This window comes from Podarcis melisellensis, assembly GCF_964234715.1.
Source record: "Podarcis melisellensis genome assembly, chromosome: 13".
Taxonomy (NCBI): domain Eukaryota; kingdom Metazoa; phylum Chordata; class Lepidosauria; order Squamata; family Lacertidae; genus Podarcis; species Podarcis melisellensis.
The window spans coordinates 3,573,326-3,586,929 of NC_138545.1; the positions used below are offsets into that span (position 1 = coordinate 3,573,326).

General features: G+C 48.0%; 1 protein-coding gene across 12 annotated transcripts in view; it reads right to left on the minus strand.

Moving 5' to 3' along the window:
* Positions 1-477: 477 nt before the first annotated feature.
* The window catches only part of DLG4 (discs large MAGUK scaffold protein 4), a 127,934-nt gene continuing 114,807 nt past the window's right edge, over positions 478-13,604 (minus strand). For all 12 annotated transcript variants that reach the window (XM_081886757.1, XM_081886755.1, XM_081886758.1 and 9 more), the window contains 10 exons: positions 12,843-12,957; positions 10,855-11,031; positions 10,712-10,748; positions 8,656-8,683; positions 7,829-7,876; positions 7,524-7,625; positions 7,210-7,382; positions 5,899-6,008; positions 3,859-3,950; positions 478-1,521 (listed from right to left, as the gene is read on the minus strand). In XM_081886757.1, the coding sequence (XP_081742883.1) occupies positions 1,415-1,521; positions 3,859-3,950; positions 5,899-6,008; positions 7,210-7,382; positions 7,524-7,625; positions 7,829-7,876; positions 8,656-8,683; positions 10,712-10,748; positions 10,855-11,031; positions 12,843-12,957 (989 nt within the window). In that variant the 3' untranslated portion in view covers positions 478-1,414. The remainder of the gene's footprint in view (positions 1,522-3,858; positions 3,951-5,898; positions 6,009-7,209; positions 7,383-7,523; positions 7,626-7,828; positions 7,877-8,655; positions 8,684-10,711; positions 10,749-10,854; positions 11,032-12,842; positions 12,958-13,604) is intronic.

Sequence of the window (13,604 nt, forward strand, 5' to 3'; positions counted from 1 at the left end):
AAGTGAACTTAAAACAGCCCTCCGAAATATATCTCCCACCCACTAAAACTGTTCTCCTCTGTGTATTTTTGTTTTTCATACATCACGCACAGCCGCACCAAAATACTTGATATGACCCCAAAAAATAGTCACAGGACATCAAAAAAACTCTATTTCCCTTTTTTCCCTAACCTTTCTTTTCTTTTTTTCTCTCTCTCCTCTCCCTCCCCCAGAAAGAAAAATATAGATTGCAAAAATGGTTCCATGATTATTGTTATTATTATTTTTTGTTATCCTTTTTCTGCTAAATTCTGAAGCCACAAAAGTAAACTTCATGCACTGAAGAGGAAAAAAATGAAACAAAATGAAAGAGAAAATCAAAAACAGAGAAAAAGTCAACTGAAAATAATATATATCTATCTATATAGAGATATATAGATATAGATATATTATATCCCAAAGTCATCGTCATCATCAGGCCATTCTTGCAAGCGAGGGTTATCTTGGATTCATCAGTCCTGGGTCTGTGCTTGTTTCAATCGTAGAATATTATTCAGCCAAAACAAAAGAGGGAAGGAACGGAAAAAGGTATCTTGTTTCCTTCCAAGGGGAAAATAGTCAGGTTTTTTTATTTTTTAAAACAGCAGAAAACTTAGATTGGTGAATTTGTTTTGATTCTTTTAACGAGTGTGCAGTGTTGCTCCTCCTTCCAAAATTTAAAAAACCCTCCGGAATCCCCATCCCTCTTCTCTGCTCCCTCTGACCAAACCACAACCAGGGAACTTTAAAACTCCTCAGCAACAATGCCTTCTTTTCTTCGGAATCACTGGGAAAAAAGGGGTGGGAGTCCTGGAAAGTAAACTCATCAAAAGTGGCTTCCATTTGCAGAAAGTTTTTCTTAAAAAATATCTCTCTCTTCTCTCCCACAATAAGTTTGTTTCAGTCTTTCTCTCTCCGAGTTCAGAGTCTGCGTGTGCCTCCCCTCCACCTTGCTGCTTGTAAAACGAAACAGACCAGAATCTAAGAACCCCCCCATTCTTCCCCTGTGCCACCACCTGCCCCCCCAAATGACAGCATGCATGCGCTAGCGCTGTTGGGGATGGAAGAAAGCCCCACATTTGCTGCAGAAATTAAAACGGGAGCGGTTTTGAATCAGGATTAGGGGTGGGGGGAGCCGGATCACGCAAGAAGAAGAAAAGGAAAAAGAAAGGAAAAAGGAAAACAAAAATTGAGAAGATTAAAGAGTCAACGGAAGAAACGAAAGAAGCCTGTCCCAAGACATCCCCACCCATCCCCAAAATATTAACCAAACAGCTAAGTTCAGTGGCAAGAGACAAGAGTCGGTCCCCCTCTCCAGAGAGGACAGCTCTGTCGCAGATTCGGTGGTGGTTGGTTTTGCCATCCCTTCCGGGAAATATCAGTTCACATTAAGCTCCTAAAGTCTCTCACGAGCCGGGATCCAAATGTACGGGCCGGAGAGCTCCTCAATGATTCTTTTGATCTTGTGGTAGATCTCTTCGAAGCTGTCTCCTTCTACGATGGCTGGGGGGGAAGAGGGAGAAGAAGGGGTGAGTGTGTCAAAGAGAGAGAGAGTCTGGGGTTGCTTTTAGAACACGAGAGATCAGTTAGTAAGAACATTGAGAAGAGGCTGGCTGCTGAACAAGGCCAGGGGCTCATTCTGGGATCTTGAGGATATTTCCGGGATCTAAGAGCCCTGCTGGATCAGACCAATGGCACATCGAGTCCAGCATTCTGTTCTTACAGTGGCCAAGCAGATGTCTCAATAATAATAATAATAATAATAATAATAATAATAATAATAATATAATTTATTATTTATACCCCGCCCATCTGGCTGAGTTTCCCCAGTCACTCTGGGCGGCTCCCAATCAAATGTTAAAAACAGTACAGAATTAAATATTAAAAACTTCCCTAAACAGGGCTGCCTTCAGATGTCTTTTAAAGATAGGATAGCTGCTTATTTCCTTCACATCTGAAGGGAGGGCGTTCCACAGGGTGGGCGCCACTACCAAGAAGGCCCTCTGCCTGGTTCCCTGTAACCTCACTTCTCTCAATGAGGGAACCGCCAGAAGACCCTCGGCGCTGGACCTCAGCGTCCGGGCAGAACGATGGGGGTGGAGATGCTCCTTCAGGTCTACTGGGCCTTTGAGGCCGTTTAGGGCTTTAAAGGTCAGCAGCAACACTATGAATTGTGCTTGGAAATGTACTGGGAGCCAATGGGAAGACAGGAGGCAGAACCTGAGCAAAACACTACTTTCTCATCTCCTGTGGCTGATATTCAGCTCCTGGCAAGAGAGGATTCCCAGAATGCCTGTTGTAGCAGATACATCCAGGGCTGTGCAGAGCTGGTTATAGGCCCACCATTTGGGAAATGTAGGCCAAAGGGTCCCCCTCTACCAGGGGACTTGGATTAGGCCTCATGCCAATTGGCCCCACCATCTCTGCTCTGGCCCAGATACATCAAGAGTCTTGTGGCACCTTAAAGACTAACAAAACTGTTGTGGCATAAGCTTTCGTGGGCTACAGCCCACTTTGTTAGATGTAGGCTCCTGCCCATCCACTGAGGCCTACACAGTGGCCTTGGTTAAGGGACAAACCTGGATTATGCAAGTCAAGCCCACCTGCATGAATTGTATGCCCACAAATCCTGTGGCAGGAAGGAATTGGATAGCTGCTGAAGCTCCTTCCAATAGGAGGAAATCATAGGTATACTGGAGGATGAGGCCGCTAAAAGGTAAAGGTTAAGGACCCCTCACAGTTAAGTCTAGTCGAGAACGACTCTGGGGTTGTGGCGTTCATCTTGCTTTACTAGCCGAGGGAGCTGGTGTTTGTCCACAGACAGTTCTTCAGGGTCATGTGGCCAGCAGGACTAAGCCGCTTCTGGTGAACCACAGCAGCGCACGGAAACGCCGTTTACCTTCCTGCCGGAGTGGTACCTATTTATCTACTTGCTCTTTGAGGTGCTTTGGAACTGCTAGGTTGGCAGGAGCAGGGACCGAGCAACGGGAGCTCACCCTGTCGCAGGGATTCGAACTGCCGACCTTCTGATCGGCAAGCCCTAGGCTCAGTGGTTTAGACCAGTGTTTTTCAACCACTGTTCTGCGGCACACTAGTGTGCCGCGAGATGTTGCCTGGTGTGCCGTGGGAAAAATGGAAAAATTCGAAAGATTTAAAAATAAAGTATTTTATAATTTTTCATATTTCTGTTTATTTACTATTTCATAATAAAGTAATTATAAAATACTTCCTTTGTGTTTATTTGATTCCTATTCAAGAGAATTACTTTATATATAGTCAATATAGGCACAGAGTTAAATTTTTTAACATTTTCTAATGGTGGTGTGCCTCGTGATTTTTTTTCATGCAACAAGTGTGCCTTTGCCCCCAAAAGGTTGAAAAACACTGGTTTAGACCACTACTGGTTACTAATCACAATGACTATGCACACTGGCAATCAAAGGTAAGGAGGGTGCTGTTGTGCTCAGATCCTGCTTGTGGTTTTCCCATGGTTGGCCACTTTTGAGAACCGAGTGCTGGACTAAATGGTTCCCCTTTGAGCTGTTCCAGCTGCAGGGTTCTTCCCATGTTCTGATGTGCCCAGTGACTGGCAGCAATGGCACTCCAGACTTCCAGGCAGTGGACATTCCCGACTCTTACCTGGAGACACTGTCAGGGATTAAATCTGGGACTTTCTGCACGCAAGGTTAGATGCTTCCACCAATGAGCCACTTCCCTTCTCTGAAAACTCCAAAAGCAGCCTGAGGCTGCCCTTCCCCCACCTCCACCGACTTAAGCCTTCTGTGAATTGTGCCCAGAGCTGATGGTTCGGAAAGGAAGAGTGGGCAGGAGGTGACCTACCCGAGAAGCACTCTGTAAATTCCTGCTCCAGTTTTGTAGCTCTGTCGAAGGCTTTCCGCGCCTGCTCCTCCGTTATCCGCTTGTTAATTTCTCTGGAGAAGAAGGAAGGGGGGAAAAAGAGGACACAAAGTGATTACGAAGATTGTGCAACCCCAAAGCTGTCTCTTCCACCTGCCTGTATTCTGCTGGGTTTCCCCCCTGTGCTTTGGGTGTGTGCACACAGTGTGTGTGTGTGTGTGTGTGTGTGTGTGTGTACACCTGCTTCTGCTATTTGGGGAACCAGCTTGGGACAGCCTGGTTCCCACCCTGTGGCCAACCAGATGCTTCTGTAAATCTCACTAAATAGGACATGAAGGGAAAAACCCTCTCTAGTGGCTGCTCCCCAGCAACTGGTGTTCACAGGATATATCTGGAGGTTCTCTTTAGACATCACAACGGCTATCCCTTGCCTGCTTCCATTAATGCATCCATTCCGGCCTTTCCCAAGGTGGTGCCCTCCAGCGGTTTGGGACTACAACTCCCATCAGCCCCAGCCAGCTGCCTAGACTGACCAGCAGCAGTGGTTCTCCAGGGTTTGAAGCAGGGAGTCTCTCCTGGCCCTACTTGGAAATGTTGTCGGGGATTCGATCTTCCGCATCCAAAGCAAAGGCTCCATCACTGAGCCTTTCCTTTTGAATGAGCATTCATTCTGATTTGTTTGCAGGGAGGTTGTTTCAAAGCACCCACCACATCCCCTATAGAAAAACGCCTATATATTTTTTTTTGAAGCGAGGGAGGGTGGGGTAGAGGAGAGCAGCTTTGTTGCACAATAATTGTGCAACTTGTGCAATAATTGTGCAACTTGAATTTGCTGGTCTGTGATTGAATCCCACCCGAAAATAGTGACAGCATGGGAGTACCCTTTGTTGCCTTCTCTTTTTAAAACAAAGACTTAAAAGCCCCTGAACAATTTTGTCTTTCTTCAAAGGCACGGAAGAGATTATCTTGCTAGGTGCTGCTTAGAAATGCTAAGAATTAATCTTGTTTATTTATAGTATTTATATCCCACTTTTCCTCTAAGGAGCTCAGTGTGGTGTACATGGTTTCCCCTCTCCTACTCATTTAATCTCCACAACAACCCTGTGAGGCAGGGAAACACCAAGAGGCAGTGGCTGAGCCAGGGTCACCCAGCGAGCTTCATGGTTAAGCAGCATATACTGTATTTTCTGGCGTATAAGACTACTTTTTAACCCAGGAAAATCTTCTCAAAAGTCGGGGGGCGTCTTATACGCCGGCTACAGCAGCAGCTCCTGCAGCAACTCCCCACCAAAGGATAAAACGACAGCAAATTAAATCAGAGGACACCAAGCTCTCTAGATGAAGCAGAAATACGCTTGAAAATTGGCCCCGGAAGCCCCCGGCCACTGGGAAGTGGAGCGGATTTCCAAGCCGGACTGGAGACTGGTTTTTCAATTTTTATTTGGTGTGCTTTCGAAGAGGAGTAGTCTTATACGGCAAGTATATCCCAAACTCTATATTTTAACTGGAAAAGTTGGGGGGTCGTCTTATACGCCGGAAAATACGGTAAATGCCTTAAGTAAATAAATGGTGAATGAGAAATGAAAGCTTTGGCTGATCTCAGGCCACATCCCACCCCCTTGCACACTCCAACCTTTGTGCAATATCTTAGACCCTTCTGGCCTTTCAGACCAAAAAACCAAGGCAAGGATGGCAACAGAGGGCTCATCCACCACTTCTGCTTGCCACAACGCTTTTCCCTGGGAAAACCTGCTTCTTACCATTGAACTGGAACTAAACTCTATCGGGTTTTCCACAGATTAATGTTGCCTCTGATTCAGTGGTCAAGAGTGGGGTTTCCTTGGTGAAAGCAGAGGGGAAAATGGAAAACTGCTCCGAGTACCCGTACCCAGGAAGCAGGGGGCAAGCGGAAAACCTCTCAGCCCCCCTGTGCTTCCTAGACGTGGGACAAGTGACGTGTGGACACCCTCCTGCCCCCGCCCCTCGTTCCACAGCCCCTGTCCACCCCGGGGGGCCACTCACAGAACATTCTCGAGGGAGCGTGGCCGGATAAAAACGGCGATGGGGTGAAGTTGAGCTGCCTGCAGCCTCCGCACGGCATTGGCCGAAACGTCCAAAATGCAGTGCTTGCCCTGGGCGGGGAGAGAGAAATGCGGTCAAGAGGTTTCAACACCAATTTGTATTCCACTTCTGCCCCCACTGGTCATGCAAAGCCACAGCTATCCCATGGCCTCCCCAATCGCTTCCGCCTGCCAAAAATGTCCACTCCACTGGCAGGCCAATTGCCTATTCTGTCCCCCCCAGCCGCCCAAACACAATTGAGGGGATATACGCAGCATATTGTGGATGTCAACCTTCAGGGATCCTCTGCTACACCCCCCATAACAACCAGCCCCCAGAGACCCAGTCAAACAGGGGAAGGGGATAATTTGAGTCTGGTGCGTTAGAACTGAGCAAGATCCTGACTGCGTGCTGCTGGAGAGCGTCTAAATATCAATGGACTCTTGAGTTTTGGTAACCCCTCCATGCTTGCTTTGTCCAAACCTTTCTGTTAGGGGGAAGTTGCCTACTCAGTCAGTGGTCTATCTAGTTCAATATTGTCTAGATATTGTGGTCTATCTAGATTGTCTAGATATTGTCTAGATATTGTGGTCTATCTAGTTCAATATTGTCTAGACTATCTGGTTCAATATTGTCTAGATCTAGGGACGTGGGTGGTGCTGTGGGTTAAACCACAGAGCCTAGGACTTGCTGATCAGACGGTCGGCGGTTCGAATTCCCGCGACGGGGTGAGCTCCCGTTGCTCAGTCCCTGCTCCTGCCAACCTAGCAGTTCGAAAGCACGTCAAAGTGCAAGTAGATAAAGAGGTACCGCTCCGGTGGGAAGGTAAACGGCATTTCCGTGCACTGCTCTGGTTTGCCAGAAGCGGCTTAGTCATGCTGGCCACATGACCCAGAAGCTGTATGCCGGCTCCCTCAGCCAATAAAGCAAGATGAGCGCCGCAACCCCAAAGTCGGCCACGAGTGGACCTAATGGTTAGGGGTCCCTTTACCTTTACCTTGAGTTTTGGTAACCTCTCCCTGCTTGCTTTGTCCAAACCTTTCTGTTAGGGGGAGGAAGACCCAGGAAGTTGCCTACTCAGTCAGTGGTCTATCTAGTTCAATATTGTCTATGCCGAGTTGCTTTCCCCAGTATCAGGTAGGAGTCTCTCACAGTCCCTGCTGGGGACTGAACTTTGGACATTCTGCATGCAGTGCAGGTGCTCTACCACGGAATGATTTCTCAGAAACTCTGGCATTTGTGTGATTCTTCGACTCTCCACTCCCGGCCTACCTGCTCAGCCACCTCGCGCACTGACTGGACGCTCGTCCCGTACAGGTGGCTGTTGTACTGGCCGGCCTCGATGAACTTGTGGCTCTGAATGTCCTTCTCCATCTTCTCCCGTGAGGCAACAAAATGGTAATCCCGCCCATCCACTTCGTACTCCCGTTTCGGCCGAGTGGTATCTGCAAAAGCGGGAGTGGGGAGTCTCCGTCAAGCACAGGGAAGCAAGAGTAGCCCAAGCCAAGGCTTCCTCCTGAAGCAGAAATCCTTCCCCCCCCCCCAATTTTATCTTGGGGCAGGGATAGGGACCCCGTCAGACTCACGTGGGACACAGGAGCCAAATTTGTCAGGGAACTCCGAGAGGAGGTCATCGTTGACTCGGTCCTTAGTGGGGCCCAGGATAATGATGGGTCGAGCGTAGTGAACTAGGGGTGGAAAAACCCAAAGAAATGGGAAATGGTCTGTGCTGGTGGAGAACACAACTCAAAAAAGGGAAATTGAAACCATCAGTTGATTACAACCAACCACAAAACAATGGGTGACCTTCTGAGCATTCCTCATTGTACAAACAACAACATCAATAATAACGTAATTCAGGGCTGAGGAAGGGAAGGGTTAGGGTTCTCACCTTCCATTTGTACAACGGTTTCATAGCTCAAGACAGCATCTTCTCGACCTGGAAGGGAAAGAAGGAGGCTGTTAAGTACAACCTGTTCAACCCAGAACAACTGCTCCTTAACAGGGAAAACGGCAAACTACAAAGGGCCTTCCCCAAACTGGTGCCCTCCAAATGTTTGGGGTTCAATTCTCAGCAGACCACAGCCAGCACAGCCAAATGACACTGGGGGCTGATAGGAATTGTAGTCGAAAACCTATCTGGAGGGTGTCAGGTTTGGGAAGGCTGCTCTAGAGCAACAGGGAAATAGCGGCAAGTTCAGAGCCAGTGTGGTGTAGAGTGTCAGTTTAAGACCTAGGAGAACCATGGTTGAAATCCCCCCTCGGCCATGAAGCTGACTGGGTGGCTTTGGGCCACTCACTGTCTCTCAGTCAAATCTACCACACAGGGTTGTTGTGAGGATCATATGGGAAAGGGGGAAGAACCGCACATGCCACTTCAAGTTCCTTGGAGGAAAGGTAGGATATATAAAAGTAGAAATAAATAAAATGGTGTGGAGAGAGAAGGGAGAAAGGAAAGGGAGGAAAGCCCCCACTCTTGTGGATTTCAAAGCATGGAAGTATTTCTCAAAGGACAGGTTTTGGGCAGGGGAAAGAGTGAAGAGGAAGGCCTGGAGCATCTTTCCTCAACCTGGTGCCCTACAGCTGTTTTGGACTACAATTCCCATCAGTCCCCAGTCAGTATGGGCAGATGATGGTGCTAAAGGCCAATGGAAGCAGTAGGGCAAAACATCCAAGGGACCCAAGTTGGGGATGGGCAGCCAAGAGACAGACACCCACCTTGAGAGCCTGATCCTGGCACCCGATCCTGGAAGGAGAGAAAGAAAGAAAGAAAGAAAGAAAGAAAGAAAGAAAGAAAGAAAGAAAGAAAGAAAGAAAGAAAGAAAGAAAGAAAGAAAGAAAGAAAGAAGAGACAGAGGGGAAAACCAATTAGCCGTGGAATTTCTGTCAGTATGGGGGGCACCAGCAGAAGCACCCCACCCCCGTGTTTAAATGCAAGAGTTACCAAACAGGGAGATGGGGTGGGGCTCTTATCTCAGCCCCCAGAGGGATGCCAGGAAATTTTAGGGTCAGAACAAACACTACAAAAGTAGCTCACGTTAACTCTGGGGACCATCCCCAGGAGTGGAAAAGCAAGGCCCTTGTAACTTAGACGAAATAAACAAATGGCATTTGTAAGCTGCCCTGGGAGACTTTGGGGGGGCTGAGAAGCAGGGGGATAATGACATAACTATTTCATTTCCATAATTCATGCAAGTGCTGAATCTCTATTTTTGTTATGTAACACAAACTTGGACTCGATGGCCCTTGTGGTCTCTTCCAACTCTATGATTCTATGAAACACAGGAACTCCACAATGGAGCTCAAGGTTATCTGAAGAAACTGGCAGCAGATTCAGGACAAAGAAACACGTCCCTTACACTGTGCCTTAACTTGCTTATGGGATCCACTCCAAAAAGAGGCATCCATGGCCCCCAAATTGGACAGCTTGAAAACTGGATTAAACCAATTGATGGAGGAAACGTACTTCCTGAAGGATCACAGAGTTGGAAGGGTCCTCGAGGGTCATCTAGCCCAACCTATCTACTCGAGCCTCTCTTTGAAAACTTATTCACAAAGGAGAGTCTGCCACCTTGTGAGGCAGTCTGTTCCACTGTCAAACCAGTCATATAACCAGGAAGTTCTACCTAATGTCAAGCCAAAAATCCCCTTCCTAAGAGGCTGATTCAGGTCCTACAATCTGGAGCCACAGAAAAAGATGCGTGGAAAAAAAGATTTCTACTGAATCTGACCGCTGGTCCATCTAGCTCAGCATTGTCCACACTGACTGGCAGAGGCCCTCCAGCATTTCAGGCCAAGGGCATTCTCAGGCCCTACCTGGAGATGCTGTCCGGGACTGAACCTGGCACCTTTGGCAGGCGAAGCAGATTCTCTACTCCTGAGCTATGATCCTTCCAAGATGTGCCCCTCAAATGTGTGGTTATCATGACACCTCTTAATCCACTCTTCTCCAGGCAAAACACACACCACTCTTCTGAATGCCAGTCATTTGGGTATGACAGTGGGAGGGGAAGGGAATTTGGTTAGCCCAGACTTCTCTAACTGGTACCTTCCAGCTGCTTTGGATTACAACTCTCATCCTCCACAGTCAGCTCAGCTGTAGGATGGTAGAGCTAAAATGGGAGCTGTACAGTGGTACCTCAGGTTACATATGCTTCAGGTGACATACGCTTCAGGTTACAGACTCCACTAACCCAGAAAAAGTGTTTCAGGTTAAGAACTTTGCTTCAGGATGAGAACAGAAATCGTGTTCCGGCGGCGCGGCAGCAGCGGGAGACCCCATTAGCTAAAGTGGTGCTTCAGGTTCAGAACAGTTTCAGGTTAAGAACGGACCTCCGGAACGAATTAAGTACTTAACCCGAGGTATCACTGTAATCCAAAATATGTGGAAGGCATGGGTGTAGCCAAGGAGGGGGGAGGGGTAGCTGTCCCTCCTAAATCAATACAAATCAATAAAAATCTGAGGTTCTACTGCCCCTCTAACAAAAATCCTGGCTATGCCCATGGTGGAGGGTGAGAAATTGTGGAAGGCTGGCCTAGAGTTTAGGGATGGAGACAAGAGAGTTGATTGGCAGGTCCAGTGCCCTGCATGTGGGGATCTGCCTTGTGTTGAAATGGCGCCCGTTGCGTGTGTGAGAAGGCGAAGCGTACTTGCACACTGGGGTGCAAGTGGGAACCTTTTTCATCAGGATGACGTTCTCCCTCTTTCACACACGCACACAAGAGTGCCTTTTTTCATCTTCCACAAACAAGAGAGGGATGGAGCGTGAGTTACCTTTGCTTTTAGCCGTGTCCATTCCCGTCGCTCGACCCTGCGGGAGAAAGAGAGACACAAACAGAGGGCGGAGGCTTAGGGCAGTGACACAAACAGCTTCCCTCTGATCCCGCCCCCAGTTGCCAAGACCCCTTCACACATACCGCCTTTTGCTGGGGATGAAGCCAATCTCATCGCTGTCGCCATCTGGATGGACGCGCCGTGCCTGCCACCACTCCTCGTCGGAAGCGTCAATCACGTGCAGGACGTCGCCAAAATGGAAGCTCAGCGCTTGACTCAGGAAACCGCAGTCCTTGGTCTTATCATAGTCAAAGAGCGCCCTGGGAGTTGGGAGGGACAGGAGGTTGGCCGGGGGTCAACACAGGAGCAGTGGGAGATGGTGCCCATTGGAAAGGGTGGGGCAGAAGGCAGGGAGACCCAACAGGAGGTGCAGCCAGAGCCTTCTGGGCTGGGGTCACATTTACACCATGCGCCAAGGGCCTTCTGGCGGTTCCCTCATTGCGAGAAGTGAGGCTACAGGGAACCAGACAGAGGGCCTTCTCGGTGGTGGCACCCACCCTGTGGAACACCCTCCCACCAGATGTCAAGGAAATAAGCAGTTATCCTATTTTTAAAAGACATCTGAAGGCAGCCCTGTTTAGGGAAGTTTTTAATATTTAATGCTGTATTGTTTTTAACATGTGATTGGGAGCTGATTGGGAGCCGCCCAGAGTGGCTGGGGAGACTCAGCCAGATGGGCGGGTTATAAATAAATAAATAATAATAATAATAATAATAATAATAATAATAATAATAATAATTGCAGTCTGAAGCTAATTTAAACAGTCATGACAAATTATGAGCGCTTTGGTTCTTTGAGGTTGGTGAGAATTGTTAGGAGATTCCCCACCTACCCCCCTCTTCAGATTCATAGTGGTTCAACAGTCAATCTCTCTTCATGGGGAACTCTGGGAACTGCTGCTATTGGAGGAGAATGGGGGTCTCCTTACATCCCTCACCACCTTTAACAAACTGCACTTCCCAGGATGCTTTGGGGCAAAGCATGAGGGTTTAAAGAGGTATCGTGTTGTTTTAAGTGTCCACAATCAGGACAGAGCTGACTTCCTGCATAAGGTTGTCTGGGGTGGTTGTTGTCTCTCTAATTCTGCTTTATGCCACGTTCTCAATGGCAGCCATTTTGTGTTATGTCATACCCCCTGGAAGCCACTTTGTGATTGGCTCCCCCAGCACTCTCCCAAAATTTGAAATGTGCCCACTAGTCCAAAAGGGTGGGCAACAGCTGATCCAGAGGGAACACAGTATGTAAATTCTGAAAGGGAACATTTTCTGCATTGACAGAATTGCTTGGGTGGCCTGGGGATATTTGCAGTACAGTGGTACCTCGGGTTAGATATGCTTCAGGTTACATACACTTCAGGTTACAGACTCCGCTAACCCAGAAATAGTACCTCGGGTTAAGAACTTTGCTTCAGGATAAGAACGGAAATAGTGCTCCGGCAGCGCGGCGGCAGCGGGAGGTCCCATTAGCTAAAGTGGTACTTCTGGTTAAGTACAGTTTCAGGTTAAGAACAGACCTCCGGAATGAATTAAGTACTTAACCCAAGGTACCACTGTACTTACTTTATGGAGGGCTAATCTGTGGTCACTCAGAAGTTGTTGGAAGACTCCAACTCCCATCAGCACAGACCAGGGTCAGGAAAGATGGGAGTTGTAGTCCAGCAACATCAGCAGGGCTATACTATTTTCCAACCCTGGACATAAAGAGACACTAAGTCTGGTTATAGGTTTCAGACTCAGAAACAACATAAAAGGGATTAAAATGCCTCTCTGTTTCAAAGGAAAGAGGTTATCATAATTCATAATTGCTTATATGGAACTCTAGCTGAACAGAGCCCTTTATCATTCTTATCCAGCCGTAAGACAACCCTGACATGCTCCCATTTTACAGGTGGGAGAAAGTGAGGCCAAGGAAGAAAATGGCTTTTGAACCCAGCCCCCATAGATCAAACTCAAAGGGACCTGCAGTATTATGGATTCCAGTGGTGCTCAGATGCTAAAATCTACTAGTAATTCAGGAACAGGGGGCGGGGTATGGCCAAGCTTATTGAGGAGAAGGCAGCTGTGATCTCACCGGATGTAGAAACCCCTCTTGGGGTTGCTCCGCAGCGATGCTGTCCCTGAGCCCAAGCTGCTGTTCATCAGCTGCTCCCGGAGGTCGTGGATCTTGGCCTCAAAGCGGCTGTACTCTGCGGTGGGTGGTTACAGAAAGGGTCAGGGTCAGTATGACTCAACTTCCCTCACAGAATCATCTAGTTCATTCGGCTACACAGCTGCCCACATGCCCACCCAGTTCCACAACCCAATCTTCCAAAGCTTCCACCAGTCTCCACAGATCAAACCATCAATTTAAAGCACTATGATACCTCTTTAAGCAATCATTGTTTCTCCCAAAGAATTCTGGCAGCTGTGATTTGTTATGGGGGCTAAAAATGGTTAGGAGACACCCCACCCATTCCCCTCAAAGAGCTGCAGTTGCCAGAGGGGTTATACAATCTATCCCTCTTCCCAAGGTAGCCTTGTGAGGGGAAAAGAGGTCTCTTTTCCACCCATAACAAACTACAGCTCCCAGAATTCTTTGGGGGGTGAGGGAAGCCATGACAACTTAAAAGTGGCATGATACCGCTTTAAATGAACAGTGTGAATGTGGCGCCAACTCCCCACAAACCACTGAACAGACCCCATTGCACAGTTTCCCTCTCACCTCAACCATATTGGGCTCACCTGGGCCATGCAGCTTCCAGCACCTCTTTAGTCTTCTCAGTCCCATTGAATCCTACCCATCTACCGTATTTTTTGCTCTATAGGACGCACCCGACTATAGGACGCACCTTGT